Here is a 27779-nt window from a genome sequence, read left to right as displayed (position 1 = left end):
GGCTACAAATCGTGAACAGAAAGTTTAGGATAGCAGCAGGTAACTGAAATCATGTTGAGAGTGAGTAATTCTGCTAAGTTTACTCTCCCTATCAAGGAAGACTGTGATATTGTATGGGTAAATTGGCTCAGCCAATAATTTCAAGAAAGGAATAAGAGTGAGACTGTTTATACAAGGCGTATTTGGATAGTTGAACAAAGTCCTTAGTTCTTATTTAGGTTGCTCCAGACTTCACATTTACACCTCTAGATGAGCATGAGTCACTGGTGCTTTCACAGAATGTACATGAAAAAGAAGGGCTGTTCCTCAAGGTGAGACAAGTTGGAGCCCCATCAAAGGTGACAGAAAACAGCCCGTGATTCTAAATGTTGTTTGAATTTTCTACTAATATTTAACAGCATTTTTGCAAAGGCATTGGTATAAAGCCATCCACAGATGTTTTCTCACCATTTCTGATTAAAAAAAAAAAAAAAGAACTAAAAGAATGATGGCATGACTTAGCTAGGACTTCTGCTCCAAGTGTTGCAGTCCTGTGATAGTCAGTTAGGATTAGGGGCTTGCCAGGACGTAAAGGGAAGTTAGATTTACTTCCAAGCAATGTGGTATGATTGTTGGTTGCCTAGAGTTGCTTGGGATGAATAGATTAGCTCTCCACCTTGTTTGAGCGTTACCTGATGGTAGCCCCTAGGCTCTTGCTTTCTGGGTCTTCCTGATATGAGCTGCTTATATCCTCATAGGGAGCATGAAAGCTGCCAAGGAAGGTGAGCATTTCGGTTTCATGGCACTAAACCTCAGACATGATATCTGAAACCTTCAGGTATGCAACTGACCAGAAACCAGTCCCCAGGTCTCATCTCCACATTAGTGAGGTGAAGGATTACATACAAAGTGAAATCCTGGGACCTGTTATTATGAGGGTGACCTGTCCAGTGCTAACATAGTCCACTAACTCAGTTATGTATAGTAAAGCCACCACCCCAACTGCCACAGTTAGCAGAGATGGTAGTAGAGCAACCTTTTCAAATAATCGTAGTCCTGGTGATGGAAGCCAGTTGTGAGACAGGTAATAAGATAATATATAAAAATATAGGTAATCATTTCATGGAATAAAAATTAGTAAAATTCAACACTTGGGCAAGAACTCAGAAATCAAGACAAAGAAAAACAAACAAACAAACAGAAAATGTAACAAAACCAGCAGGTGTGATGACTAGTGGGTGAAAACACCTGCCACCATGCCCAAGTTCAGTCTCTAAGACCCACAAAGAGAAAGAAGAGGAAAGAACTGAAGCTGGCAAGCTTCCTATGACCTCCCAACAAGAGCCTTAGCACACATATGTCATATACATAAAAGGGATAGATGATAGATACATAGATACATAAACAGATGATAGATGGATAGATGATAGATAGTAGATAGATGATAAATGGATAGATAATAGGTAGATAGATAGATTGATGATAGGTAGATAGTTAAATAGATGATAGATAGATAGATAGATAGATAGATAGATAGATAGATAGATAGATAGAAAGAATGAAGATAATACAAATTTACTGAATCTTGAAAATCCATGTTCAGAAGCTAGGGCAAAAGGTAAAATATTTTGCTGCACATTTTCAAGTGAAGGTGATCCTTTTCTTAGGATGCAAGGTATTTACAATTACACAACTATATGGTAATTTATCAGTGTTCTATACATATATTTGCAAAATGGAAGAATAATCATAAACTTTAATACATTTATATATAATCTTAATGTAATTAACAAAAATTAATTATTCCTCCCTTAAAATCTCTTTTCCCCCTTCACACATACACACACATATAGACAAATTTAAATCTAGGTTCCACATATAAAAGAAAATCTGGAGTAATTGTCTGAGTCTGTCTTATTTTGCTTTCTGTAATGATTTCCATAATTTTAAAGAGGCTGTCATTTCTCCAATGTCTGTTTTTGACACATTTATTAAATATTAGGTGGATATAGTTGTGTAGGTGAAAAATATTGCCAAGTTCTGTCAAAGGAAAATAAATTAACATGGACTCTTTTTAATATGCTTTTAAAAATTCTCCATGAATTAGCTAACTTTCTTTGAACAAAATGGAAGTTATTAAAAAAATTCATAACAGCTCTCCTTGCATAAACATTTTAACCTCATTCTGAGATAAAGGCAGACTTGGGCCATGAAGGTTAATGCTTTTTCATTGTATTGTGGCATTAAGGGATGTGTGTGCATGGATAGTCAAGATCCCTAGGAATGCAAGAGAGAAGTAATTAAAGGTAGATGCTTGATGGTGTCAAGCAGGCTTTGGCTCCTTCCACAGGTCTTTGAGTAGCACCTCTGAGATGCCATCCCCAGGAGGCTTGTTTGTAGCTAACTGTCCAAGGAGAAAAGGGATGACAGAGTGTGCTAACCTATTCATTTCCTTTTAAAGAAATTGGTCAAGGATGAAAGGATAAGGAGAGAAAGAAAGCGAAGCACTCTTGATCAGAAATCGTCCTATCTAAAGCTAAAGCCCAAAGAAAGAACACGGTGATGGTGATCATACCAACACAAAAGTGAGGCTCAGAAGCTATTTGGGCTTTTGATCGATTCCAAATTGAGCACATTGTTCTTTTTCTGTACAATGGATGCCGCTAAAGGAGGATTAAGTCAGACTTTACCACTTCACTGGTGTAGTTGAGAGGTTCCCTGTAGGTCAGAGCCTTTGTGTCTCGTGATTTCTTCTTTCAATGCACAAGGCAAGAGAACAAAATAACATGATGGATGCTAAGTTCTCCTGGTCCAGCTAATTGGTATCTGAAACTGTATCTTTTGAGAAGTTGAATATTCCAATACTCATTAAAACCTACCTACCACAGCTAATGTCAGGCTCATATCTCCGAACAATGACAGGGGGATGCAGTTAAGACACATTACCTACATACTCTTCTTTTTACACAGAATAACAAGTGCTACATTTTAGTTCAACAGCTATAATAAAATGCAAATTCTTTTACACATTCACAGTCCATATTCAAATGAATATCCCATTAAAATCCAACTTCAGCTCATTATATTTAGCTTGTGAGTGATGCTTCTTAAATGCAAAGATTCCTAATGACTATAATGCACTTGCAGCCACATTTGAAAAGATAGCTTATTCCACAATGGCTACTCCCATCATCCCTGCAAGATAGAAGGCAATTGTACTGAGATAATACAGAAAAGAGTGACAGGCTAGAGCAATTTCAAACTTTAGTTAAATACATACTGACTTTAAAATCAATTAAAATGGTAACGTGGCAGTAACTTCATATACTAATGATGTATCTGAGAATCAATAATGACTCTTTGAGTCATGGATTAATTTTGAACCTGAAGGTGTAGTATTCTGTAATCTCCCACATTTCATGAACAGACCCATGCTTACCATAGAACTGCAACTGCATCTTTTGCTTGCCTTAAACTCTGTTCATTGGCTTTTACTTACAACCACTTTTCCTACCAGAGGAGTCCATTGGCATTCAATGTCAGTTCTGCAAACTCCTATAACCCAAACACCAGGAAGATCATTGAATATATTTTATTGATTTTCAAGGGTTTTTTTTTTTTCTTTCTCTTTTTTCACCTTTACATTTGTAAAAGACAACTTCTTTTTTTTTTTTTTTTTTTTTTTTTTTTTTTTTTTGAGACAGGGTTTCTCTGTGTAGCTTTGGAGCCTGTCCTGGAACTCACTCTGTAGCCCAGGCTGGCCTTAAACTCACAGAGATCCATCCACCTGGCTCTGCCTCCCAAGTGCTGGAATTAAAGGCGTGCGCCACCACCACCCAGTGACAATTTTTGATCATATTTTCAACTATTGTCCTTGTCCATTCTTCAATGAGCAACAAAGAAATTTTAAATGATCTATAAAATTGGACGTTTTAAATGCGCTTAAAGAAAGTTCTGCGTATTTGGTTCCATTTCAAATCATGTTTATTTCAAAATGACAAAGCTCCATAGGCATTTTTTCCTTTAGGTTTTTTTGTTTGTTTGTTTGTTTGTTTGTTTGTTTGGAGATTATACCAATTTGTTATTGGACACCACCCTGATGGCATTTATTTATATGTAGAGAATACATTCCTTAAATGAAAAAAAAAAATTTTAAAAAACATTTGGCTTCTCAGAGGTGTGAAAATCTCATTATCTATTTAGTCCTAGCTACTTTTATCTGTTGAAATATAATTTCTCTGAGAAAGAAAAGCCAGCATTGTATTCATGAATCGTTGCCTCCATGTAGAATTCTACATGAATTATTCTATTTTGGCTTATTTATATCTGATGCTGACACAATGAAGTCTCACAAGAAAATGAAGTTAAAGTGCACATTTTACCATGGAGGCAGGGAACTTAAGTTTATCAGACAAATTACATTTAGTTGCATACATATCAGTTTGAAAATTTTTAATCAATGTTGTAACAAATGGTTGCTTTAGTCTCACACACACACACACACACACACACACACACACACACACACACACACGATTGACTCTAATGCCTCATCAAGACTGAGTGATTACAAGTTGATCACAGTTGAATTCTTTCTTTCCATGTGTGCTAGATCTCTGATACTGGCACTTACACTTGTGTGGCTACAAGTTCAAGTGGGGAGACTTCCTGGAGTGCAGTGCTGGATGTAACAGGTAAGTGCTTAAAGAGAGTCATATTTAATGTAATGGTAGATCACGATTTTACATGCACTGTATGTAAATCTAATTCGTCACATTCAATGTCAATTTTAGATTTGAACATTAGTTGGCGCATAGCATGGCATCTGGGGAGCTCCCTGCGTTTGTAACTCATAACCTTGTTGCTTGATTTCTTCTGAAATGCAAGTGATTACACTGATTATCCATGAAAGGGAAAACTATATTTATTAGCATGTTGGAAAACCAGCTAATAGCTTACAACCATTTGATTTATGGAGATGAATTGCACACTGTCAAGTTAATTTCTTTAATGTTTCCTTCTTTTAAGCATTATTGTCTGCTTACAAAATCAGGAACAAAGTTTACTCTGTTTGTCCTCTACAGAATCTGGAGCAACAATCAGTAAAAATTATGATATAAATGACCTGCCGGGGCCACCCTCCAAACCACAGGTCACTGATGTTACTAAGAACAGTGTTACCTTATCCTGGCAACCAGGTACACCTGGAGTTCTTCCAGCAAGTGCATATATCATTGAAGCTTTCAGGTATGACACAAGTCCTGTTCCATTACTCCATTAGACTTTTGTTTTCATTATGGTATCTCCAATTTCATCTGAGCAACCCTGGTGCTTTATGACAAGAACATGTTCATGTACTTAAAGAAATTGACTTATTTTTTTTTACTTAAAAATTGGATATAAATTTTTCATTAATCATTAATAATAAGATTAAAAATAAAATTCATTATCTATTCCTATGTCTATAAAGAGATATTTTGTAACATTTGCTCCATCATTTTTTCACCTGACCATTGTACATATATAAAATAAAACATTTGCTTTTGTCTATACTGTATACTTTCTCATCTCCTATTTTTATACCCTCTTAGTCACCTTCTAATATTACACACACACACTCACACACACACACACACACACGCACACACACACTAGAGGATAGGCTCCATATTCAAGGGAGAAATTGTAGGTATTTTTTCTCAGTTTGATTCACCTTGTTTAATAATATACTTGCCAGATCCATCCACTTTCTGATGATTTAATAATTTCATTTTTCTCTATACTTGAGCAAAACTCCATATATATATACATACATATATGGAATATATATATATATATACATACATACATATATGGAATATATATATATATATATCACGAAGTTAGGACATTAGATATAGAAAGAATACACCATATTATATATATATATATATATAAAATGCATCATGCATTAGCACACTAGGTTTGGGAATATTTATTCTTAATAATTAGATTGCAAGTGTAAAATAATTCCAATATTTTTGATATTATGTTCTTGAATAAATCTCTTGGCTATCTATGCAAGAAAATTGAAAACCAAAGTTAAGGAATCAATTCCTTGTGCTTCTAGTTATTGAATGAAAAGACATTTCAATGTGTTATGTGAAATAGTTTTCTTGACTACAGAGGTATGGTTGATAAATCATTGCCTTTTACTACATTGTTTGATCTAAATTTGATTAAAGTACAAATAGAAAAATGTACATACTGTATTTTTACATTCAGTTTCACTATGCTTTTGTTTTATTTTGCACAGTTTGAAAGACAGCCACTGTCCTTTATCACTATCAGGACAAATGATATCTTTTTGTGTTAAGCTTTTCTGTTCCACTGTTAAGTTAATGGCAGATACATATTTTCAAATTGTAACTTTCATTACTATTTATGTTTGATGTCTAAGGATATTGTTGGATGCTAAAATAAAAGGAGCTAAAAATCACATTTTCTTATTATTTTTAGCAAAATAGTACTTGACCTTAGGTACAGTGTTCTAACATGGCATCCATTATAGCAGGTTGTAGAAGGGTCCATACACAGAATCTGATACATCATCATTTAGATATGAGAGATCACAATACCATGTAATGTACAATTTTATTAAAAATGTAACCAAGGGAAAATATTCATTATATGCTTCCTTTCTTCTTTTACAGATATGTAGTTTTAGAAGGCTCTATTATAAAATTGCATGTGGAATTGATGCAAAAGAAAACACACCTTGTTACAGGAAAATGTATTGGCATAAATTACTCTGTAGCCCATTTATTCTTTCTGCAGGTTAATTCTTTGCAAGGTATATACATATGCATCTATGAGGACCATATTTATTGTATAAATTTGATGTTGTGATTTTGGCCTTTGTTCCTTTTACAGGTATTCATTTAGTGGGCTGCTGTGCATTTAGCAAAGGGCTGTCACATCTTCTGGGCTGAGTTTAATTTTGTTGTGCATGGCACTCCGTTAGGTGGGCTCAGCTTTGTTGTTGAATAAAATGAATTCATCCAAATGTTTCATTATTGGGCTGAACACTTCAAGTGTGTTGTGTGTATGTGTTTAATTTTCAGCCATTGACCTTTGTCATTGACACTCAGCTCCATTTGTTATAGCATTATGAATAGTTTTTAAATCAGTTTCTGTTCCTATTTCAGCCAGTCAGTGAGCAATAGCTGGCAGACAGTGGCAAACCACGTTAAGACAACTCTCTATACTGTAAGAGGGCTGAGGCCCAATACAATCTACTTGTTCATGGTCAGAGCGATCAACCCCCAAGGTCTCAGTGACCCAAGCCCTATGTCGGATCCCGTACGTACACAAGGTAATTTCAGTAGCTGTTAAAAATGATGACATTGGGATGGTATACCAACTTAAGACAATGGAGATTGCATGAACAAAGAGAAAGTGTACATGATAATTGTGCATAATTGTCTGGGGTCTGTCCCTGCATTACTATGCGATATCAGTTCAGAGTTCTCATGTTCTATGTAAGTAGAGCAAACAAACAGTTGGATACATGTGTAGTAAATGAGAGTCTCTGAATGAAGAAGAAAAGGTTTCTCATTCTCTATTGTACAATAGAAAAAATAATAAACCCATTAAAAACAGATGCCAAACAAGAGTGCCAGGATTGCTTTTCCTGTTTCTGGGTTCTGCGTTTGTTTGTTTTGCTTTATCAGAAAACTGGCTTTCCCAGTGTGGATTTTTAGTAGGAGTACCAGTGACCCTGAATCTGTTAGACACATATTGTCAGGCTTCAAGTCCAAAGATGGGAGGCACTCCGGGCCCTGAGTTAGGTTAGCATGCCTTCTATGTGGTATGGTGCCCATGTTTAACAACACCCCATATCGTTTTTGTTTGTTTGTTTGTTTGTTTGTTTAATCAGTTATTTCAAAGACATATTTATTTCAGTGGTTTTTTTTTTTTTTTTTTTTTTTTTTTAGCACAGGTGATTTTTCTCACTAACATGCCACCACATCACCTAGAATGTTAAAATGATTAATTTCAAAATGGAAGTGTTCTTCTCCTCCTTTTTTTTGTAACCTGTCCTTGCCACCGAGTCAGTAAAGAATACTGTATTATCCTTTCCTATCCTACAACTAGAAGGAGCTAGTTCAATAGAAAAGGGGGTCTTCCCAGCTGGATCAGGCCTTCTGGATAAGTGAGACAATCGAATAGCTTGAACTGTTTGGGAGGCATCCAGGCTGTGGGACCCGGACCCTTGGGCTTACACAGGGACACTTTGCTCAGCCTGGAAGGAGAGGACTGGACCTGCCTGTACTGAATCCACCAGGTTTAAATGAATCCCCAGGGGTGTCTTGGCCCTGGAGGAGATGGGAATGGGGGGGAGGGGTTGGGGGGGAGGGTGGGGGCAGAGTGGGGGAGGACAGGGGAACCCATGGCTGATGTATAAAATTTAAAACACATAATAATAAAGAAAAAAACTTAAAAAACTGACTAACAAAAAATAGAAAAGGGGGTCTTTATTGTATGTCACAACCAAGTCCCCACAGGGTTCTTGAGAGGGTTAATGATTTCTTATTTGTAAGAGCTTCTGAACGAGATATAATTCAAAGTAGTATTTTTTTTATGCTATGAAAAGTGCCATGCCGCCATAAAATATTATTATAATTACAATGTAGTTCAGAGGTAGTGACGAGCATGCCATTATCTCAGAGAAGGGTGCGGTAAAGGAAAGAAGTCAAATAAAGTCACCACGTGATGGTAACGTGGCTGACATAATGACAGCTGGGGGAGGAGGGGATGATACTTTGCTTTTGTTCTTTCCGCCATAGTGTGCTTAATTTCCCATGATGATGAAGGGTATGTGGGTAAAGAACCTGTCTCCAGAGAGAGAAAAAGCACAACAAAGACTTTGAAGGCCTGAAAGTCGTTACATTTTGCCTCGTCCCCATGCAACTGCTTTTAATGTGTCTGGATTGAATGAGTAAATTAAATGACTGATTGTGAAAAGGAAGAGAGAGGTGATTTTTTTTTTTTAAGTCAAGAAATTTGAGAATGTCCATTAGCGCCACCTACGTGGCTAGCGGTCGCTGTGTGTACAGCTGCAGTTGGAGGTAGAAGAGGAACAAGGTTGGGAAGCTTCTGGTGTGACAGAGGGCAACACACCTTCATGATATTCAGTAACCGTACCAGTCACTAAAGCTTGATTCAGAATAAAGCTCTCAGTGAAAAGATCAACAGAGATTAATGAAGTTCTTTTGTGATCTGGCTTGTTCCAGCTGAGAAACTTCAAAGAGCTGAAGACCTATATTCTCTTAACAGATACTTAATAGGAAAACCCATGTTTTGTGTCTGAATGTCAGCTCCATTTTTGATGTCACACATTCAGCTGTTTGGCAATCTGCACAGCACTCCTTTTCAAAGAACATACTGGCTTTTGAGGTCTGAGTTTTCAAAGGCTTTCATGAACATGTACTTTGAAAATCGTTTACTTCATTAAACCTCCTAAATACTTTTAGGTAAATATCACAGTAGACCATACATACATCAGCAAAGGTTAATAGTATTCAGATAAAGGAACATATTGTTCTAAATCAATTCATGTTTTACTTTGTTGTTAATGCTGAAGATGAAAAAAAAGTAGAAATTAAAGAAAAGCACATTATGTGGTTCCTAATTCTTTATGTCCCAGTGTAAGTTAGTGCACTCAACATAAGTTACACCTTGCACTTTTGTGAGAATGTTGCATTATAAATTGAGGAAAAGACAGAAGAAATTAAGTAAATAAATAATTTAGATTTGGACATCCTTATTTAAATCAAATAGTTTTAGGGAAAAATGTTACCTTGACATTGAAGTGTGTTGGTTAAAGAGCTCTATTTGCATGTGAGTAACTTTTAATGTTTGAGATCAAATTGATGGGTTCGAATGTATGTAATTTTTAATTATTTTCATAAAGATTTTAGTTTGTATATTTTATCATTGAGTGTAGTAATAGAATTCTTTTTAGGTAAAGGGGGTAAGAAACAGTAATTTAGGGCTGAGTAGATGTCATTCAAGGGACCATATTTATTTCTCCATTTTCTCTCTTGCTCCACCAAAGCAGCTATAGGATTTCTTCCTAGGTGATAGACTTCTGGCCCAAACTGATGTTTGGGGAGCATTTTGCCAGTATAAGTTTTTCAGTATTGCAAAATATTCATTTATTTTATTCTCAGTCTCACTCTGTTCCATTAATGACTGAATTCACTTCCTCAGGCTCTCAGTTTTTTCAATCTCTGACTCAGATGAAAATAGGTCACAGAGTAGGAAAACACAACCTGCTGATCAGGCCAAGAAATGAAAAAAAAGCCTCTAATATGCAGTTTCAGATATGTTTTTAAATACAACTTGAAAATATTTCAGTGCCCTAACATCTGGATAGAAACGATCCTTCTAGACAGGTTATTAGGGCACAGACTTTATTCTAACCCATAATCTAGTGATCTTCCAAAACAGTACATCTATGTGGGAATACAGAGTTACAAAGATTCTTTTGTAAATAGAAATTTTGCTAAAGATAAACATAATGAATATTCCATATCATCATGGAATACACACACACACACACACACACACACATTCATTTTTATATACATGTGTTTATATTTGCATGCCAAATTGACTTGTCATGAGACTTTTTATTTTTTGAGACAGGGTTTCTCTGTGTAGTTTTGGAACCTGTCCTGGATCTCACTCTGTAGACCAGGCTGGCTTCGAACTCACAGAGATCCGCCCAGCTCTGCCTCCCGGGTGCTGGGATTAAAAGTGTGCGCTACTGCTGCCCAGCTGTCAAGAGACATTTTAATCCATATGGCAGTTAGTTCTAAATTGGATTATAGCACTGGAGTTTAATAATGAATTTTGAGATTAGGAATGGTTTTCTCTTCTAACTACAGATATCAGCCCCCCAGCACAAGGAGTGGACCACAGACAAGTGCAGAAAGAACTAGGGGATGTCATTGTTCGTCTCCATACTCCAGTTGTTCTGACACCCACAACAGTTCAAGTCACATGGACGGTAAGTATTCAGAGATTAGATTAGTCTCTATGTACCGCAACAACATGTGTTTGGAATTTTTCCAAGGGGAAAAACAAAGGCAGATAAACCTAAAACTAAATTTAAAACACTCACCATTTTAAATCAAGACGTAATCAATGAAAACAAAGAAAATATTCAGTAGATGAAACTGTAGGAAGAGTAATAAGTAAAAGTAAGTTGTAATAGAAATAAGACCGTCCCTGTCCTTACTTCTAAGAGCTTTACCGAACTGAAGTTAACATACCAAAGTTGTAGGGTACAAGTGAATACTTTTAGCATGATGAGTGTTCTGAGATCATCACCAAAACTAATTTTTAGAACAGTGAAATCATCTCAGAATGAAACCCTGTAATCATTAGTGACCATTAGTGACCATTCCCTTCTGCACTAATGCTTAATTCTCTTCACCCAATAAATGCAACATTTCTATAGATTTACACATTGTGGAGTGTTACTGTGTAAGGAATCACAGAGATCATTTTGTATCTGGCTTCATCCAGCACCTTGTTGAGTTGCTCTCATATTATAATAAGTATTAGGACTTCATTCCTGGCAGTGTACCTATATAAAATCTATTATATCTAACTTTATCCATGTGAAGTAGTGATAAATAATATTTTCTTTTATACACAGTCTATATTCTCTTCTTATACTTGGCATAAGTATAGGTTTACTTTTGAAATGAACCTTTAGAAATGTTTCACTTTTTTGGCTACTATGAATAATGTTTCCACATCTCTTTGTGGACAGTTTTTAATGCAGACATGTTCACTTTCCTTTGGCATATTCTAAGGATTTTTGAACAATGTGTTAACTTGACATTAAACATTTTAGTGAACTTGCTGACTATTTTCTAAACGTTCGTATATTCTAGCTAGTGAAGTCAGGGTGTACTGGTCTCTTCCAAATGCTTTCCAGTTTCTCTCCCGTTCATCAAAACTGAACATTCTAGTAGATATTCAGTGATGCATCATTATGATTCCAACTTTCATTTATTTAATTTCTACTTAGGATATATTTAACTGTACGCAACTGTGCTCATTGTTTTGGAATTAACTAAATAAGTTTTAAAAATTAAACTATTATTTCACTCTTGTCTTCCAGGTCATTAGAAACAATTTTATCATACCTTACACTAACTTTTTCAACTAATCAGGTTGAGAAAAAAATATTTATTTTTATTAATTACTTAGTAAAATTATTTGAGAATGTAAAACAAAATAAAAATTGTTTGGGATCCCTAATAATATTAATTACATTGAACAAATCCAATTCAAGGCCATTTTTCAGTACAAAGTGTATCCCTGACCTTGAGTGCCATTGTAGGGGAACAAATCCAGTTGAAAAAAGTGACACATTTCACAAAAAATTCAGTCAAAGAGTTGTTTAAGTATATTATACACCAAAAAATATCATAGCATTAATTTAATATACATCTAGATTGGGCACTGTATAGGCATTATATGTTAGAACAGGAGCCATTGAAATAATATTTAAATACTATTTAGTCAAGTAGCAATTTTTTATAAAAGAACGCAGAGTTTGTATAGCTTACTTAAGTTATTGCAGTTACAGCACTTTACAGTCAGGTGTGCTGGTTTGTGAGGACAAGAATATTTTAGTTCCTGTTTAGTGGTAAGGCCATCTAAAGTGGCTCACAACAGCCTTCAGGTGTCAATAAAAAAATGTACATGACTTTTGTGCTGGAAAAATCCATTCACTTCCCAAGCTATAGCAAAGGCTAATAATGTGAATGCCAAATAATTAGCAGGGACCATTTGCTAAAATTGATTGGTGATATAATAAGGGTAGATGAAATTAATTTTTAAAACTGTTCTACAGATGAAGTAGAAAAAAAATACATGCTTTGAAAAAGGATGATTTTATGGTGGTAGTGTTGTGGTTCAAGGAAAGGAAGAATTAGAGATCCCTTGTTTAGCACCATGGTACTTGGCCTGCAAAGAGTGATTGTCAAAGTCTATTTCCAGAACCCCACTAAAACAAGCTAGAGCATTTAGCAACCGGCTGACCAAAGAAAATTCTTTTTTGCATTTCCTGTTCAGGTGGAGGATTCTGTTCTCTCTCTCTCTCTCTCTCTCTCTCTCTCTCTCTCTCTCTCTCTCTCTCTCAGGTATATATAGTGAACATAACTTTTGGCAGTTCAGTAAAAATGTGGATTCCTTCTTTTTTAGTATGTCTTTTTTTTTTTTTTTTGACAAAAATGCCCTGTAAATGCTCATCTCCACAGACCCCAGGGTCCATTCACTTCCATTCATGACTTCACTCTTTCCTGACCCCGTGACATGTGCTATCTGAAGAAAGTAAACATTCTTAAACTCGGAGAGTTAAACAGGTAAAGGTGGAAATCAAATCAGGTGACACAGCCACAAGACTGGAGTTCTCTAGGTCTTTCTACTTCCTCCTGAACACAAATGCTTTGATAATCTGTCACAAATGCTATTTTTTTTTTTTAAGCTTAGGGATTTAAACCCCAAGAATCTGAGACTAGACTTTGATTAGAATAAATACTAACAGAGCATCCATACACTGACCTGTTTACTAATAAAATTAGTAGCAAGCCTAAGACATAATTTGGATGGAAATAATCACCTGTCATTATGAGCTACAGTGAATGGGCTAGAGCCTCTAATCACTCAATGGTCATCAGTTTTCAAGGTCAACTTTCAGCATTTCCCTTTTTGCTTTCACCTGTAATAACATTTTCCCTCCCTCTTACCAGTGCCTCCCAACTGCACAAGATTAAGTTAAACTCTTGTTATTAAGGAGACCATTACTATCCACTGGTTGATGGCAGTGCTCACTGGAGTGAGAGAGCAATGCTGTGTAGTAAACATTAGCTTCATGAAGTACCTAAAACACTTAATTAATGAAATCCAAACATGGATAAAACCAATTTGCCCTGATTTACAGACTCCCTTCATCTCCAAACAGCTGTTTAATGTTCTTCTTAAAAACACAGCTTGCTTCTTTCAGTATTAACAAGCTATTATTGTGAGTTATGTCTTTCTTTCAGTATATAAATTCACTTAAAGGGAATTCAGAGAAGTTTATAAAACGTAAGCTTAATGTTGTTTTAACATACACAGCAAGGATTTTTTTTTTTAAACTCTGGCAGTTTTGATGAAAGACAATTCTTTCTGGTTCTCATGAATTTAAATTTTGTTCCTCGGTTGCCTAATTTTAATGTTAGCACAACTTCTGCTTTCAAAAATTACATCAGTTTGTTACAAACACAAATTGGTAGCAAGGCTGAGCATTCTAAGCTCATGCATGAGGTTCCACGTTAGGCTTGAGCTTAATTTTTCTTGATATATCCTCATAAAAGTGTGACTCTATTTCCAAAGAATCTTTAGGGGTTAAAATCTGTCAATCAAAAGAAGGAATTTCTAGTTTTTGAGCCTCATTTATCAGCTGAAGGTTTACTTGTAAGAAACACATACATTTTTCAAAGATTCTAGCTAGAGCATTCTAAAGAGAAAACATTCCTTTGTTTATTCTGTTTTAATTGAAATTTTGCATTTTTTTTTTTTTTTTACTTTGTGGAAACAATGATGTGATCTGTTATTTATCCATTTCTTTCTCTCAAAAATGTGTCATACTATAACTAAACAATAAAGATTAGAAGTTAATATATATAAGAAAACACTTTTGTTTATACCATGCTGACAATTGAATTTTTAAGCCCTAGTAAAAACCCATATTCTTATTTTATTTCTCCTTGGCTGTCTTAAAATGAGGTCATTTCATTTCTTGTTCACTAATCTTTGTACTTTCATAGTGATATGGCTGACTTTGCATTTCTGAGCCTATGGCTACCAAGCTGTAACTTGGGGTATTGATTGGAGAAGCATCTACAGTAGTTTATGTTCAAATTGTTCATTTATGAAGCAAGGTAAACTAGTAAAATGATTTAACATATTTTTTTGTTATTATTGTTAAAACCTAAAAGGTATTTCTCCCTCTGACTGAGGCAACCATAAAACCTCTAAGAAGAGCAGCAGTTGAGACAGCTTGTAACAATCCTGTGAAAACCCAAGTCAAAACAAATCCCAGCATGTAGATAGGAATTGGGCACACAATCACACCCCAAACCATGGGGTTATTGGCAATTCCTAGAAGCTGGGAAAGAGGAAGAATTTTCTATATGAGTGTATGTAGGTAGCCATTGATAAATTGACCACTCTGGTACATACTTGGGCAGCACAAGTTTGTCTCGAAGGATTTAAAAATAGAAAAGTATATCGTGTTGGGTAGGAAGGGAAGGGATGTGAATCCAAGAAGAGTTGGGGCAGGTATGAATATAATCAAAACATGTAGGATGACACTCTTGAAGAACTAATAAACATTTGTAAATGTTTCTCTTCAAAAGAAAAAAAGAAAAAAAAAAACAGCCTTTGGGATTTTTAGAGAGAGGGAATGTGGGAAAGCCTATGCAGCAGTTGATATCCATAGGGCACTATTCTTAGCACAACTTAGTATCTGTCAGTGCTCTGGAATTTGCCAAATGGGCTATGCTGGTTGGCCAATGAGCTCACCGTTTCCTCTCTCCAAAGCTAAGACTGCATCAGCAAAACTTGGCTTTTCTTGTACTTGTGTTAATGTGGGTTCTAGACATAACTCTGGGTTTTCAAGCTCGGAAGGCTAGCAGTTTTCCAACTGAGGCTTCACCCAGGTGTCATAAAGTAAAAAGAAGATTTTGATAGTCACATTCAAAATCTCAGACTTCTAGTTTAAAAAAAAAAAGCTGCTATTTAATATAGGGAGAGACTAGAAGCTTTCAAAACCTGTAGACCATTAGAAGAGGAAAAGGATGCTAAAATGATATACCTAGAGTTAGATACTGTTAACAGGGACAAGTGATCATATACTTTAAACATGACGGGGTCATAGCCTCAATTTCTCCTGCAGCTTATCCAGACACAGGGGGGTAAGCATTCTTGTCGTTTGCTTTATCGCTTGGGTGACCTCCACTCTTCATTCAGATTATCTGCCTGCTAACTCTGCTTCCTCATTCAGAGCCTTTGCTTATGGTTATTGGTTATGGCAACTTTAAAATTATTTGAATCATTATTACCAAGTGCCCTCATTCCACGTGGACTGTAAAAAAAAATAAGGATCCTCCTTCATTGTCCATTTTCACACTCAGAAGTCAGCAAACTTCTTGGCACCTATCAGTAAAAACAAGAACAAAGGTTATAGATGAGAAGATATTAATGAATTGATGTTAACAAATGGCATATTACTTATGAAAACCAGGAAAATAGGAGTTGTTGAATACAGGAAAATAGAAAGCAAGTGAGAAATGAAACTTAATAAGCTGTGACGTTGGTAGAGCCTGTGTGGCTAGCTTAGATAGTGAGAGATATTTTCAGACAAGGAGACAATTGGTCTACTCATCACTTAATAAAGATTTTAAAACAACAATGTGTACTTGCAATTGAAGGATATTATTAGAGGAAGGGAAATGAAGGAGAAGGCCCTAGCATCAATCAGGTGGCTATTATGAGGCAAAGAAGGGCAAATTCCTGAGTGACTTCATCCCTTTTTCCATCAATTATCCTATGCTGTTTTTCAGGTGGATCGGCAACCCCAGTTTATTCAGGGCTACAGAGTGATGTATCGTCAGACTTCTGGCCTACAAGCTTCAACTGCATGGCAAAATCTAGATGCCAAAGTCCCCACTGAGAGGAGTGCTGTCCTAGCAAATCTGAAAAAGGGAGTGACTTACGAAATTAAAGTCAGACCATATTTTAATGAGTTCCAAGGAATGGACAGTGAATCAAAAACGGTCCGTACTACTGAGGAAGGTCAGTAAAGGTTTCTAATATAAACAAAAATTTTATTTAAGCAATTTTCTATATATTTCTTACTTTTATTCATTGGAAGACCAGAAAATGATTATCTAAGAGTTGAATCTAGGGAGGATAATTTTCTCCTTATATTCTGAGAATATAAGAAAAATATATATAATAAATACACACATACACACACACACACACACACATATGTGGAAAGGTGGAAACACATGTAAGTGAGATATGTATGTAAGGTGTGTGTGAGGTGTATGAGCATGTGTGTTGTGTGTGTGTGTGTGTGTGTGTGTGTGTGTGTGTGTGTAGTCAGAAGAATGTATATCTGACAAGAAGAGCAAAGGGAAATAAAGAAAAAGAAGAAAAAAATCAGAATGTAAACTTTCCTTACACTTTTGGCCTAAACCTTGTTTCAGTACATTTGAACTGATCATATTTCTGTATTTTAATGAGGATCTCTAGCTCATTTAGCTCATTTGCATTCTGTAAGACACTCAAGTACACAGAAATTATTTGAGGTGACCACTGTTTGGGGATATAGCCAAGCCTGACATCTATCAGTTCTTTTTCTTTGTAGGGACTGCCATGACTTCTCCTTTGGAATGCCATTTGCACACTTGCTGTAGCCAACTTCTCTAGAAGAGTTTCATCCCCTTTCCCCATATTTGGGACATTTTTTTTTTTACTCACAGATACTTTAAAGTCAACCCTTGGTGACCCTGAGATGAATGTAGATTTTAGCCAGTCTTTTTACTTTCAGTAAATGAAAGGCTTTTAATACATGTTGCCCTTAGAGTAAAAAAGCGAGAATACAAGGATACTCTGAGCCCCACACTGCAATTCAGCTTGTATATGGACTTTGTGGGCACACTTCCTATAAAAGTCTTTATTCTAAAAATGGTTTGTGTCAAATGATACAAGAAACAGCCTTTTGAAAACAAACTACAAATACTAACAGGCAGATGTCCATGTTCAACCAAACAGCTTTTAAGTCACACATTTCCTATAATATAATACAAAACAAAAATATTAACTTCACATTGATATGCAGTGAGATCAATCCGTCAACATGGACAAAATTGAATATACTTGAAACCATACTACTTTCAGTAAATATAAAAACAAGAAAATACTAACATTATTAATATTTTTTAGTCTGTTACTTGATGTATGCTAAAAAATTGTCCCACCAGTGAATGGCACAAGTAATTATAATTTAGGATAACTTTAAGTCTTGTTCCAAAAATCACTTCCACTGCAGTGGACTTTTCCTGTGGATTACGCATTTGTCAGCATTCAGTCTACATTTATCTCAGTTTTCTGGGGCCTGGTAAATGTAACAAATGGACTCAGCTGGACTAAGTCTGGGAGCAATGAGCAGCGATTCGAGTTCTGTCAAATCTGCAGGAAGGCGAGTAGAGTAGCAGAGTAATTGAGCTGTCAGGGAGCAGGCCTGCAGTTCTCGCCTAGCCAGCAACAAGAAGGGAAAGCTGGCTTCCAAGTGTTAGTTTCCAGTGCAGTCTACTTACTTAATAACTGCAAGGCTGGTAGACAAGTGGTCAGATTTATGTCACTGTGCCACATTCTGGAGCAGTACTGTCACATAGAAGGACATTCAGGAGCAAACTCCATTAGCAGCTGTCTCTCCAAATGCAAATATGTCATGCCATTGAAATTGGCCATGACAAATTTACCAAATATGGGACACCTTAGCTGGCCTGTGAAAGGTATTTAAGGATATTTGTAAGGAGTGTAAATTGTGGCTCTATGAGGCATGGATAGTTTTAAAGAAATCTTTTAGTGGTCCACAATTCTTTGTTTCAAATCTCTAGGCAGATTTTTAGCATTCTCTAAATGCTCCAATGTTTCTCTTTCTACTATTGAGTTAAATTGAGAGGTTTGCTGAAAATGGCTGAGTTCTGCACAATTAGTGTTTCCTAGCTCTGGGAATCCCTGAATGGGAGACCCTGCAATCTAAATTCAGGAATTGCTTCTCACTCATCGCTTCTCAGCATGGTTGTAATTAGTTATAGAAGAAGCTATCAAGGAAGAAAATGACTCTCAGAACTCAAAAAAAAAAAAAAAAATCTCCATTTCACGTTTGACCCAACATGAGCCCATTTCCAATTTTATTAGCAGAGTCTCTTACCCTGCCACATAAAATATGTTTTAAATTTTAAATTATAAGACAGTTCCTACTAGTCAATTAATTTTCCCAGTATGGAAAGAAAAGCATTGTTTTTGTTGGTGAGATTTATAATTGCATTCTATTTTACTTATCTCAAACAATACCAAAAAACCTTCATTTTAGAAAATAATGCTTGTTTGCATTTTGAGATAAATCATCTGAAAATACTTTTGGTTCAAGTATTATTATGAATTCTTCTAGAAACATAGCCATTAGAAAGTATTAAAGAGGCCAGGCGGCGGTGGCACACGCCTTTGATCCCAGCACTCAGGAGGCAAAGCCAGGTTAATCTCTGTGAGTTTGAGGCCAGCCTGGTCTACAGAGGGAGATCCCACACAGGCACCAAAACTACACAGAGAAACCCTGTCTCAAAACAAACAAACAAACAAACAAACAAAACAAATAAACAAAACCATAAAACAAAAAACAAACAAACAAAAACAAAGCAAAACAAAACAAAAAGCATTAAAGATAAAAGAATGCAAACTTTTTAGAATAAAATATTCTGGTTTTAAATTCTGACTTACAGGTTGACCTCAGTAAAATCTTCCAATATGGCCCCCTTACTCAAAACTGAGCTAAGAGTTGTTTCGACTTTCTGAGGTCCTTGGAAAGGCTGGAAACTAGCAGCACACCACATAGCTAACATAGAAAAACACCCTGAGTATAGCGGTTTAGTTTGTCATTGACTGTATAACACTCCTACTGATTGTACCATTTTAAAATACACATTAAATTCAAAGCCTGATTTTCAACAGGCTGTCACTTGTCAAATACTCTATGCAGATTCAGGGTGAATAGAAGGCAGAACTGTAGATGAATTTCTAAATGGTCTTATTAAATAAAACAAACAAACAAACAACAACAACAAAAACAAAACAAAACAAAACAAAAAACCACACAGAGCCAGACATAGGAATGAAAACCTGAGAGATCAGGGAAATAGGTAAAGCCACAGCTAACCTTAACTCACCAAATCTGCAACTAACAAATGTGAGATACTTCCTGTCTTCCCATGCCTATACGCCTTGCTGTTCTGCCATCTGATTTGCTCTCTCTGTCCAGCTATGTCACTTCCTCTTCCTGCCCAGCTCTGTCACTTCCTGTCTGTCTGTACAGACCTCCATACCTCCATGGTTGACTAGTGTTGGAATTTAAGGCATGTGCCACTACACCTGGCTCTGTTTCCAGTGTGGCTTCGAACTCACAGAGATCCAGACAGATCCCTATCTGCTAAGTGATAGGATTAAAGGTGTGTGCTAACATGGCATGACTTTTGTATTTATTTATAATGGCTTTATTTACTTATTAGGCAAGCTTTATTTATTAAAGCACAAATAAAGTATCACAACATTTCCCCTTCTTTCGTCTAATAAAAAATAGAAAAATAATAAAAAATAAAGTAATATAAGAAAAACTATACACAATAAATACATAACCATATACAATATATACAAGCAATAAATATATCAACAATGTCTACTCCATTTGTGTTTGACAAATTCAGAGAAAATATTCCATTATCTATCCTATCTTGGTGAGTCCAAAATTTACCTAATTCACTTCCTATCCTAACTTGTATTACCAACAGAAAACTATCTCATGATGTCTTACAAACTTCCACACTTAACACCTCTTAGTGAGCTTCTTTTCTGAATTTCTTGACAAGGAAAACTATAACTACAACTATCTCATCTTCAACTCAAACACCCAAGGAAGGAAATAATATTACCTAGTAAAACAGGAAGTGCAAATAAGCGACTTCCAAAAAATGTGAGTTATGACAGAAACAGTCAGCTGCCTGGACAGTCACCCGAGGTTTCTCTGCAACATAGAATCTTAAAGGTCTTGTCTTTGCTTCCATGTGTTGTCAGCATATGCATACCAGAACTTGCTGTTTACATTCAGTCTACTTCCTCTGCAGCCCCCAGTGCCCCTCCCCAGTCTGTGACTGTGCTGACCGTAGGAAGCCAGAACAGCACAAGCATCAGTGTGTCCTGGGATCCTCCACCCCCAGACCACCAGAACGGAATTATTCAGGAATATAAGGTAAGCCAGGCTAACAAAAGGAGGTCCACAGACAAGCTACCCCCAGAGATCTGAGTACTACTTCAATAGAGCCTAGCTCTGAAGGCTCAGCTGGACAGTGAGATGTGTGATAGGAAAGGGCAAGAAAGCATAGGGAATGAGAACCTGGCATCAAGGTTGGAGACTAGAACTCAGCTGGACAATGGAGATTGGAATGGCGTTCAGTATAATGGGATTCAGGAATGATGGAAGGAGGAGCTTGAGGTAGAAGTAAAGATTATACTGAAACCAAGATCACCTGAATTATCAAGGAGAGATGAACTGAGGACTAGGAAAGTTCAAATGGATGGGGAGGGAACAGGACTGCCATACCAACTCACATTGAAGTTTACCTTGGGATGACCACTGAAATAAATTTTTGACAGCATAGCAAGAAATAATTATCTCATATTTGAATTCATGGAATCTAAAAAAAATTACATTCCTGTTGTTCCTTGACTATCACTGATATTTAAGACACTAAGTGTGTCTAACTTTTTATAATAAATTTGGCTAAATCATTATGTGATTATATTTTAAACTTTGGAATTTATTTTTTCATTCAATTTTTTTTCAAAACAATGTTTTTTTTGATATTTGTATATATTTCTAGGATTTGGAAAGTAGCATGCTAGGTAGAGCAAATATCAGTAATTAGAGATTCCACCTTACTTCAGAAATTCATTGCTGATATGGAAAAAATCGGCAGAATAACTTTGTGATGAACTATGCAGATGGAATTTTATTCCTAAAAGATATTAAAAAAAATAAACCTTTGTCACATTACTGTTCAACTTGCTGAAGCAAATGGATATGCTAATTAGATATTTTTGTTTAATCACCCCATCATATTTTAAGCAAGCATGCTTAAGAAGGATAAATGTACTTATAGTAACAAAATTGTCAATTCTAAAGTCATACAGTGTGACTGACAGTGTTAATATTACAAAGTTAAGCACTCCTTACATGTTTGTGAATGAAGCTAAAAATTTGTTTTTATGCCATCCAAGACTAAAAACTCTAAATTTAAGCTTAATCACATAGCAATAATAGGTTATAGCATGATATTTCTCACCTATTGTGTATTTATCATATTTAGGTAGAATGGTATGCATTCAGATAAGGGATAAGTACACCTCCACCACCAAAAAAGGTATCTTACTCAAATGAAATATACCATTCACAGGATTTCTCTTGCTAAAAATGTTCCAAGAGCTTTCCTGTTTCAGAAACAAATGTTATGCATTCATACACATGCATGTGCATTTTGTTATGAAATATTATATAATAAGAAAATAAATGTAGATACTTGAGAACTTTCATAACCATTTTAAAGTAACAATTTCTGTATCTCCAGTGAAAACATGCCATAGAGTTAAATTTATTTTGAAATAACAACCCAGCTGCTTCAACATTTGTGTCTGAACCCTTCTTGGCATTTTGTTTCATGAATGTGTAATGTGCAGATATATTTTGATCAACACTAAGATTTATTGATATCTTTGTATATATTGACTTTAATTTCATTTTGATCAATTCCTTTAACTGAGATCAATTAATCCTGTTAACTACTTCCTAAAGTGATATTTTATTAAATGGAATATGAATTATTCAGCTGTATACTTATATTTCATTGACATAACACAATAATAGACAGTCACCAAATTTATATTGGATTATGTATAAAATATTTTTTAATAAATTAAGCAGAGAAAACAATGAGGTTTTATGTACACAAATATCAAATTTAAAATGCCCATTGCTTACCTGTTATTTCAAAAGCGTCACCGTGCCTTCTAAATTGCTCAGTGTAAACTCACAGGACAACAGTGAGACGTAAGGAAACATGACAGAGTTTCAGCTTGCCAAGTTGCTCACCCTCAAATGCACATGAATATACATAAAGCACAAGGGATGGCTGTAAATGTCACTTATAAACAATTTTATATAACTACAAAATAGATTAGTCTGTTTTGTGAATGTATTCAGTTATAAGAGTTGAATTGCCAGAATGGAGACATCATACTACCTCTTTTTCCTCTCCCTTTTCTATAGATCTGGTGTCTGGGAAATGAGACACGATTCCATATTAACAAAACTGTGGATGCAGCCATCCGTTCTGTGGTAATAGGTGGCTTATTCCCTGGAATTCAATACCGGGTAGAAGTGGCTGCTAGCACAAGTGCAGGGATTGGAGTAAAAAGTGAACCACAGCCAATAATAATTGGTGAGTAACAGTCTGGACTTCAGTATCTCTCCATGGACAGCAAGGTAGACTGTGTTTTTGAGTGTTCATCTTGACCATGGCCATTTATTTTGAGAGACCCATATAGTACACCCTGTGCGGGTATCCAGGCAAGTAGGTAAATTGACAGTTCTTGCAAAAATTTCACACAAATAATTGTATATGTGTCCTATATCTAATAGCTATAACCATTGAGTTTTATTATTAAAAGTTGGCTACATGGTTAGAAAATTATTGGTATTCAATAGATCTACTAATAATTGTGGTTCAATGAAAATATAGAAAAATAAGGTCATCACTGGAAAGTATAAGCTATATGCCTCAACTGAGCTAGAATATGTCCAAATGAGAAGCAACCCAAAAGAACTTGATAAAGCATATGAGAGAAGAAATTTATGCTAAATCTATTTACATAATTTAATAAAAGTGTTCCTTTTTACTGTTGGTGAAGTTTATCTGTTCTTGAAAAGTGTATGAATGGAATTATCTAGAACATGGTAATTTTGTTTCGGCCTTTTGACTCAAGCAAAACTTTCTAAGATTCTTTCACATCTTTTAGCACAGTTTAAATGTTTGGTTATTGAATGGTGTTGAATCCTATGAATATGCTCTGTTTTGTTTACCCAATTTTCTCTATAGAGAATGTGCATTCTCCCTTAAGCCTTTGCAAGAACACATGCCTGCATTTCTTTGAAGAAATTCTTGGAGGTAGAATTTACAGATGATAGGATTCTGTATTTTTAACATTACTTAAAGCTTCTAAACAATTTGCAAATTGTAAATTTAAGATTCCTAGAAACTGGAAAAAGGACTTCCAGTTTCTTTGCATTAGGTGATGACCATTTGGTATTGCTAGTCTGTAACAGGAGGCATTCCAGTGGATGGAAACTGTGCATCTTTATGATTTTAGATTCAAATTTCTTGCATGCTAATGATGTAAAACAACTTTACCTATGCTAATTTCTTATCCTTTTGCATATTGCATGAAGTTTTTGTTCATCCCCCCATACACATACACACAGGAGGGTGGGGCAAGAGAGACTTTTCTTCTAGTCCATGAGGTCTCTCTTTATTTTAATAGTGTCTTTTGATAAGTAAGTGTTAAATTTTAATGAAATACAATTTAATAATTTTACATATATATATTGTTTTAGGAGAAATTGTGCTATATCTACAGGAAGGACACTTTAAATTTATTCTGGAAGCTTTATAATTTTGGCTTTTATACCTAGGTCTATAACTCATCTTCAAGTAATTGCATGAAGTTGAAAGGCTGAGATGTACATAATCTATAAATTTACCAAATTGAATTGCTGAGCATCTGTTGCGCCCTCTCCTAATAAAATAAATGTATGTGAATCCCTTTCAGGGTTCCTAATGTCTGTATTTTGTTATGTGCCAAACTACACTGATTTCATTACTGTGCCTTACAGTGGTCTTTAAAATTGGGTAATGTGAAAATGCCATCATTTTCTTCTATAAAATTGTTGTGGCTATTTTCGCTTTCCACATACTTTTCAAATCAGATTGTCAGTTTGTACAAAAGTATCAAGGAATTGCAATTGAAAAGGCAGTGAATCTATTTGTCAAATTGAGTAAAGATAACAGTGAGTCCTTCCCAGGAACATAATACATGTTTTCATTATAGAAATAAGATTATTTCATTATAGAAATCTTATTTACTACTTTGCAACAGTATTTTGTAGTTTTCAGTGTGTGATCTTTTATATGTTTTGGTGATGTACTTCCTGAGGGTTTGATATGGGTTTCACACTGTTGTTGAATTGTTCGACTTGTTGTTTGGAATCTGTTTTTCTTATTGATTTGTATTATATGTGAACTTAACCTTAAATTTTCTTTCTCTGTTTTGTTGTTTTTGTTGACATGCTAGGTTCTACTGAATAGTTTCAAGAAGTAAATCATCTTTTCATTGTTGGTTGTGCATTCTACTTGGTCATTACTATTCTCTGTGGGTCTGTCTGGATTTAGCTTAGTATCATGTGGTAAAGAGTTTTGAATTTATGTTCATGAAGGATCCTGATTGGTTATTCTTTTCTTTCTCATATCTTTTTTATCTCTTGGTCAGGTTTTGGGATGAGGAGGAATAGCTTTACAAAGTTGGTGGGAAGTCTTCCTTCCTTCCTTCTCTATATTTATTCTTTGGTAGTTTTGATAGTACTCATGTTGTCTCTTCCTTAATTATTTAACTTAGCAATGATATCCATGCCAAGAGGAATTGTGGACATTTAATTTTAGTGAGTGGTGGTTTGTGCATATGAAATTATAAATAAGATTCTCTTCTACAAATGCCAAGCAAAAAATGAATCTAGAAATAGGTGATAATTATGCAATTATACATCTCCTTTTAAGTTTAGAACTCTTTCCTTTTACTTTTTTTGGTCTTTTCTTCTTTATAGATAAGTGTATGTGGTATGTATATGTGTGTTTGTACAGGTCTGTGTGTGTAGTCCTGAGACTGATGTTCAAAATTCTTAATGACTCTTCTGTCTTATTCTTTGAAGTATGATCTTTCAATCATATCCAGAATATGTCAGTATGATAAGGATAGTTTCTGGGGCTACCCTGTCTGCACCTTCTTTGTGCTAGAATTACAGAGGGTTTTCCATGTTCACCTGACATTTATATTGGTTCCCAGGATCTGAACTCCAATTTTCTCTCTTTGCAGTAAGATCATTAACTGTAGAACCAGTTCTCCATCCCTCAATCTGTAAGGAAGCATCTCCACATCCCTGTCTGTAAGGAACCATCTCCCAGCCCTCAGTTTGTAAGGAACCAGCTCCCCAGCCCTCAGTCTGTAAGGAACCATCTCTCCATTCCTCAGTGTGTAAAGAGCCATCTCCCCATCTTTCAATCTTTATGGAGCCATCTCTTTATACATCAGCCTGTAAGGAACCATCTCCCCATCCCTTAATCTTTAAGGAGCCATCTCCATAGCCCTCAGTCTATAAGGAGCCATCTCCCCAGTCATTAGTCTATAAGGAGCCATCTATCTCCATAGCCTGAAGTCTGTAAGGAGCCATCTCCCCATCCCTTAATCTGTAAGGGTTTTCTCAGTCTTTATGGAGCCATCCCATCCCTCAGTCTGTAAGGAGCCATCCCATCCCTCTGTCTGTAAGGAGCCATCCCATCCCTCAGTCTGTAAGGAGCCATCCCATCCCTCAGTCTGTAAGGAGCCATCCCATCCCTCAGTCTGTAAGGAGCCATCCCATCCCTCAGTCTGTAAGGAGCCATCCCATCCCTCAGTCTATAAGGAGCCATCCCATCCCTCAGTCTGAAAGGAGCCATCCCATCCCTCAGTCTGTAAGGAGCCATCCCATCCCTCAGTCTGTAAGGAGCCATCCCATCCCTCAGTCTATAAGAAGCCATCCCATCCCTCAGTCTGTAAGGAGCCATCCCATCCCTCAGTCTGTAAGGAGCCATCCCATCCCTCAGTCTGTAAGGAGCCATCCCATCCCCAGTTAAGGAGCCATCCCATCCCTCAGTCTGAAAGGAGCCATCCCATCCCTCAGTCTGAAAGGAGCCATCCCATCCCTCAGTCTGTAAGGAGCCATCCCATCCCTTAAACTGCATCTTTGGTTTCATCTATCTGCTACTGGGTGATTATATTTTAAGACCTACATCCTGCTGGTGAGCTTATTTCACAGCCATCATCAGATGTTCCTTACATTTCACTGTGAGATTTTTTGCTCTGAAACATACTTTGTCATTAAATACTAATATCAGGTTGTCTTTTAAGTGTTTGCAGTATATTTCAACCCTTTATGTTAAGTTCTATATCTCTGTGTGGATTATGTATTGTTTTTTATTGCGGTTCCTACCTTCAAATTCATTTCTCAGGAAGGTAGAAATGGCTCAGCAGATAAAAGTCCTTGCTGCCAAACATAATAACCTGCATAATAACCCTGAGACTCACCTAATGGAGAGAACCAAAACACAAGCTGTTCTCTAACTTTCATATATGTGTATGATATGAGTGTATCCCAGCTACACACTAAGTAAAAGATACAAACATATAAATGCAATAAATGTATTTAAAATACTATATATACAATTTTTTTTTCTGATTCCAAAACCTGTGTTGTTGAATGGTCTACTTCCACTAATTGCTTTCCTTTTCTTGTACTTTGTTCATATTGTGTTGACTGTTCTTTGTTTTGTTTTGTTTTGTTTTTTAATCTGCTTGTCTATCTTTATATGGCTGGCTATATTTTGCTGGATACCAGACTTTGCGATGACATATTACAAAGGCTTGTGGTCAGGGAAAGAATGTTTGTGTTTGTCCTACAAAGTAGGCCTACTGGATTTTTATCTTGAATTTGCCATGTCTTACTCCTTTTCATGGTGTTTGTATAGGAGGTTTTTGGTTTTGTC

The 27779-nt window shown here is 35.8% G+C and overlaps 1 protein-coding gene across 20 annotated transcripts in view; it reads left to right on the top strand.

Moving 5' to 3' along the window:
- Robo2 (roundabout guidance receptor 2) overlaps nucleotides 1–27779 on the top strand; it is a 1547722-nt gene that overhangs the window by 1459732 nt on the left and 60211 nt on the right. For all 20 annotated transcript variants that reach the window (XM_036203250.1, XM_036203243.1, XM_036203256.1 and 17 more), the window contains 7 exons: nucleotides 4592–4673; nucleotides 5064–5226; nucleotides 7167–7333; nucleotides 10914–11035; nucleotides 16653–16884; nucleotides 21000–21124; nucleotides 23198–23369. In XM_036203250.1, the coding sequence (XP_036059143.1) occupies nucleotides 4592–4673; nucleotides 5064–5226; nucleotides 7167–7333; nucleotides 10914–11035; nucleotides 16653–16884; nucleotides 21000–21124; nucleotides 23198–23369 (1063 nt within the window). The remainder of the gene's footprint in view (nucleotides 1–4591; nucleotides 4674–5063; nucleotides 5227–7166; nucleotides 7334–10913; nucleotides 11036–16652; nucleotides 16885–20999; nucleotides 21125–23197; nucleotides 23370–27779) is intronic.

Source organism: Onychomys torridus, chromosome 12 (assembly GCF_903995425.1).
Source record: "Onychomys torridus chromosome 12, mOncTor1.1, whole genome shotgun sequence".
Taxonomy (NCBI): Eukaryota; Metazoa; Chordata; class Mammalia; order Rodentia; family Cricetidae; genus Onychomys; species Onychomys torridus.
This window is presented reverse-complemented; position numbering and strand designations above follow the sequence as displayed.